This window comes from Macadamia integrifolia, chromosome 2 (assembly GCF_013358625.1).
Source record: "Macadamia integrifolia cultivar HAES 741 chromosome 2, SCU_Mint_v3, whole genome shotgun sequence".
Classification (NCBI taxonomy): Eukaryota; Viridiplantae; Streptophyta; class Magnoliopsida; order Proteales; family Proteaceae; genus Macadamia; species Macadamia integrifolia.
Genome location: NC_056558.1, coordinates 30,763,452 through 30,769,075, shown reverse-complemented (window position 1 = coordinate 30,769,075; position 5,624 = coordinate 30,763,452). Strand labels below are relative to the sequence as shown.

The following is a 5,624-nucleotide window of genomic DNA, read 5'->3' as shown; positions in this document are numbered from 1 at the left end:
AGCGAGCTTAGCAGTTTAGCACTTCAGCGGCTAAGTTCAGCAGAATCAATACTTCAGTTCACTTAGGAGAGGAGTAGAAGATGAGAGGTTGGGAACTAGGGCTGGGCGGGTGGGGAATTTTTTTTTTTTAATGAATATGAAGATTTTCAATTTTACCCTTAAAATACATGTATGCGTTTAAAACGGTAGGTTAAAACATGGTTTAAACGGATTTTCTAGCCGTTCTTGTTTTTTCCTGCATTGTCTATTAACATATAAAAAAACGCATTAAACAAACAAAAACGACAACCGCGTTTTAAAACACATTTTCGCTAAAAGTGGTTTGGCACTGCTTCCTTGGAGAGTGCTCAGAGAGTCTCCTTGTATCATCATAAAATGACACCTCTATTAGCCCACTGTGTACCATTTTCAATTTTTCTAGAAGTTTGTGGCCCTCTGGGGACTGATCCTTGCCCCTCCATAGGTCATTCCTTGACTCCTCTTTATGTCCCATACTCCAGTGTATGGCCCTTAGTGTGCTTTTTGCCAAAAAAAACGAAGTATAGGTTCATATCTCAACTGTCGGGTGAGCGTGGGACGTCACTTGAGCCTGAAGTTTTCTTTTTCCGGGTTTTGTGACCCAAACAAAGTTGGAAAAGAAGTGATATTTTCCTATTTTCTATGGCTAGGCCCATCTGGTCTGGTGGTGGACCTGGTGGTCGGGTTTTTCAAACCCGATTCACTCTTTCTCCCTGAGCTACATGGTCCCAAAAACCAAATATTGTCTTACCAAACCAGGTGTTAATCAGACCTAGAAGATACAAATAGGGCAAAGAGGAACCGGGCCGGGTTCAGCCTACAGAACTGGTTCTTTTGAAAGATACACGAAAGCGAACCAGTTTCATTTCCATTTTTCAATAAGAGGGTACAGACTGTACAATGACACTTTGGACCCGGTGGAGGTGGTCAATCTTGAGTGGCACGAGTGGTGAGCAGGTGAGGTGAGGTGTGTGGAGGCCTATCTCCATCTCCATCAGATGGTGACCAATTCCAACCCTTTTGGACGCGTGTTCCTTTGTCAAACGTCCACATATGAATTCAACCAAACCAGAACAACCCCCACATCGGTTCAATGGTTCTGATGGGTCCATCACAGGTCGGCACTCACATCAATGAACCACATTTTCGGGACCACTTACTCATGTTACTTTAATACCTCCCGTAGTATAAATCACAGACACAAATGTTCTATAATCAGCTTTTATTAGGATTCTAAGACAGATCATCTTTGATATTAAAGCAAATCATAGGATTCCTTTATTAGTAGTTTAAGTTAAAGTTAAGTAAAAGAACATATCCTAATTCAAGGGCGAGAAGGATCCCTATGGTTTGTCTTTCACTTATAATAAAATGGGTTACTCCACTTATCACTAATCTCTAATTATCACAACAATTCCTTATCCCTAAAAAAAAAAAAACGTTGTGGTACGAGAATCATTCTCATCTCTTTCGTTTCTAAATCAATTGAGTTCTGTTCCTCATTGCTTTCTAACCCTCGGAGAGGCTTGTTCGGGAAGTAGAGAAGGGATTATGGACTTTCTTTCATGCTTGGTTTGATCCTTTTTGCTTACTTATACAATCATGATCCACACACGAGGAATCCACACAAGGAAAACCCCTTTGATGGATTCCATGTGCGTGGGTGAGGATTGTACGAAAATGGTTTTTATTGGGAGAATTTGATTAACACTCCAACAGTCATGGATCATTAAAGGCTGGGCTGGGGTCCCAGGGACTGGAAACATACCTATTATGGTTTTAGGTATTAGTATGAGATTGATCGTATTGGTATCGGTTGAGATTGATCCTAATACTTAGTCTATCCGAGATTGGGTATCGTATTAGTATTAAGGTAAAATCATTAAAAAACTTAATTTTTATGAAAAATACATAAAATATTGATAGATCCAAATCGATACAGATGATCACAGATCAGTATCATATTAGTATCAACCGAGACCAATACCCATACCAATAACTAATTTCTTGACTAGTATAGATACTCATCAAATACATAAGTACAGGTTAGACTAGTGAAACCGTATTGTTGATTGATTGAGTAATTGATGGGAATTGATTGAGAGAGAGAGAGAACCATCCGCTCTTCCTTGCTCCCAAAGGGGTTGCACTCGATACTACCAACTCCTCCAAAGTAAAAGTAAGCATCTTCCTCTGTAATTGGTTTGTACTTTAGAGAGAGAGAGAGAGAGAGAGAGAGAGAGAGAGAGAGAGAGAGCGTTTGAACGCAAAGAAAGAAGCGAATGGAGGGGGCAATAAAAGCTAAGAGTCGTCCTAGCCTGTTGGACCCTTTGTCGTCCCCCCATGGCCTTTATCTTAAGGTAAGCAATGAAAGGTTATAGAAAGGACGAGAAAACACAGAGAAGCTTCAACGTCTCGGTCACTCTGCTTTTATCCAAACACAACCACAAATGCTGCTACGGAACTCTATAGCGAAGACGAAGAGGTTCTTCCAAAGAACCGTCGAAAGCTTTAAGTCTTTACTATCCGGTGGCTACGAGAAGCTACCCAAGACCCCAACCTGCAACACCTGTTCTTGTACCGGTGGTGTCAATGTCCATTCCCATCGAAGCTTTGGAGAGATGGACAATTTTTATGGAGATTTCGTGGCCAACCGATGGGATTCCTCCGATCCAGAAAGAGGTAAACAACAACCCATTGGGCAGGAGGAAATCTACGGAGGAAGCTTTTTGAAGTTTGAAAAACAGAGTCCGGTGAAGATCAGGAATGAAGAGAGAAGAAGAGAAACTGGGAAAGAAATCAGGAGAGTCGATAGCCGGAAAAGCCATGGAGGAGGTGGAGGAGAGATGGGTTTTCAGAGTCTCAGTGAGAGTAATGTGAAGGAAGGAGAGGGTTATTTGGTGGTGGTTCAGAAGCTTAAGGAGTTGGAGATGATGGACGCGAGCGACATAGAACATGTGTTGGACATTGAAGAGGTTATCCATTACTATTCCCGGCTCACTTGCCCTGCCTACCTCGATATCGTCAACAGGTTCTTCATGGAAATGTACTCTGATTTCTTCCTTCCTCACCCACCTTCCTCTTCGTCCTCCTCCGTCAATAACCACCACTCCCGGCGGCCCAAATTCTGATGTCGCCCCGCCCCCCCTTGATTTCTTGAATGCCAAATGCTAATTTCATTTCTGTGTGTTATTTTTTATCTCTGTTTACTTATTTGTGAAGGGATTTTTGTTTCCCAGAAACCAGATTTGGTTTATTTATGAAGGGATTTGTTCATCTTTGTTCTTGTTTTTTGTTTTTTTTGGAAGATCTGTCGGAGGGAAGGGTCAGAGGTATATGCGGCTCGCACCACTTACAGGAAGGGACCATGAATGTAGCTTTTTGTGTCTTCTGGTTTTGTGACTGTAAGGCTGGAAATTGTATTTGATGATTGGCTTTATCCTTCAGAATTCCGTAACACCAATCTTCATAATTTTTTGTCTTTTCTGTAAACACAATGGAAAATCGATGGTAGAAATCACATTTTTGATTTAGAATCAACATTGCATCTATAGATGTAAGTGGATTGAATACCAACTTGGATATTCTCAGCTCGGATATGGATACCTTTTAAGTGGATACAAATGTTAATTGAAATCAGATTTTCAATTATCTTATATATTTTATTATTATTCTTTTAGGCCCTAGTAGGATCAATGGCCATCTACTTCTATACATATCCATCCACTCACACATACATATGATAGTGTTTAATCCCACAAACTCCTCCCTTGGGTGTCCGACTTTTCAAGCTGAAATTGTCATCACTAGGTTAAGTTAGTGTTCGTGTATAAATTTCATTACTCATTCAATGTCTCTTAGTTGTTTTCAAGAGCCGTTTTAATTGGTAATTTATATGAATTGGATAGATTATGTTCTAGATTATTCGAATTCAGATCCAAATAGCCTTTAACAGAATATAGATATTCCTAAACAGATATGAATGCAAATGAAATTCGAATTTCTAACTATCTATTTAGATCCCTTAATTCATTTGCTAGTTTGTTCCTCGTAGTGTCAGACAAGGGTCTTGGACCAATGTATAATAGATGTTAGGCACCAAGGCCGCTTAGCTGGAGCCCTATAAACACGGTTCTAATTCCTCGAAGTCTAAGGCAGTAGAGAAACAAAAAGCCTTTTTGACTTTGGCCTCCACCTACCCCTCTATTTCAGTTCTCTTTCATATCCAAACTACTCCAATTATACATGTTCAGCATTCCTAGAGCCAGACCTTTCCTCTTTCGCACTTGGGAATATCGACAGTGACCTGCTTTTGAAGCTTCAACCAATCCCTCCCCCACCATTGCAAAATAAGTAAACCAACAATTAAGGTAAGAAATGTCATTATATTGAAGGCTATTACTCACATGTGTGTGTGTGAAATACTCAAAAGGGTTGTGGCTAAGGAAGAAATGGAGAAAGGAATAAAGTTTTCTACTTAAAAGACCAAGAACACCCACTATGCATTTGGACGATGCAGTGGCCAACCGAACAATCGACCACCAGACTACTGGCTGCTCTGAATAGCGGTCGACCTATGAATTTATTGGGCTAAAACTTCAAAATCATTGGAGCATTTGAAAAAGAGAATTTGAGTATTGGGGTTAATTGATTGAGCTTCATTTTTGTATATTTGCCTTTTCAAGAGGTAAATTGTATTATGGCTGTTTGGCCATATGGTTTATCATTTTATTGTGATTGTGTAAATGGGAAGTGAGTCCCCAACTTTTGTGTGGATTAATCAACGAATGATCACGAGGGTTGATGGATCCCCAAAAAAATTATTAGTATGAGGGTTAATGAATACTAGAAAACTATTATTGTGGGGGTGTTTCTCCTACTTTGCAAGGATTACAATCAAGTAAATAACTCTATGGATGAATGGATCAGATTCAATTGGTAAATGAAAAGATTTGTACAAGTTATAAGTTTTGCCATCACTTTATGGAAAATCGTTAGGTATGGATATGTATTAGACACTTGTGACTCGATTAGTGAAATAGTTCTCTCTCCAAAAAGCATAGTTATGTGAGGGTGTTTCTCCTACCATACAATGAAAGTGTTGTAGAAACCACATCTTGTTTTCCTTCGAAGGGCTAAGCAATGATGAGTTAGGAACCCCCTGAGACCATGGAGTGAACCTGTATTTACAGTCAAGATATTTTCTTAGACATAGGCAGTGTATTTTTGCTTCCATGATGGCATAGGATGGTTAATTAATTGAACAAACATGTTTTCAAAATTGACAATTGACTTTGACACACTTAGAATTGACCAAGACTACTTAAGAAACCAAAGACCAATCCTAAATTGAGCCAAAAACCTAATTGGACCAAACCCACTGAGTCAACTAGAGCCAGACTCATACTGACTCAGGTTGGCGCCGAATGCACTTTGATCGATGCCATTTGTATCCAGACTAATGTCATCTAGATGCCAATTATGTCGGCCAATGAACAAATTGTGCCGAATACTATGATTTTGTAGGGATTTGGCAAATCTTTGACCATATTATCTTGTACTTTTTACCCAAGGTATGCACCTAAGCACACACTAAGACCACTAGG

General features: G+C 39.7%; 1 protein-coding gene across 1 annotated transcript; it reads left to right on the top strand.

Moving 5' to 3' along the window:
• The first annotated feature begins 2,233 nt into the window (after positions 1-2,233).
• Positions 2,234-3,490, top strand: LOC122060441. The gene has a single exon (XM_042623533.1). The coding sequence runs from the start codon at positions 2,469-2,471 to the stop codon at positions 3,147-3,149; it is 681 nt and encodes a 226-aa protein (XP_042479467.1). The 5' UTR covers positions 2,234-2,468; the 3' UTR covers positions 3,150-3,490.
• The last annotated feature ends 2,134 nt before the right edge of the window (positions 3,491-5,624 follow it).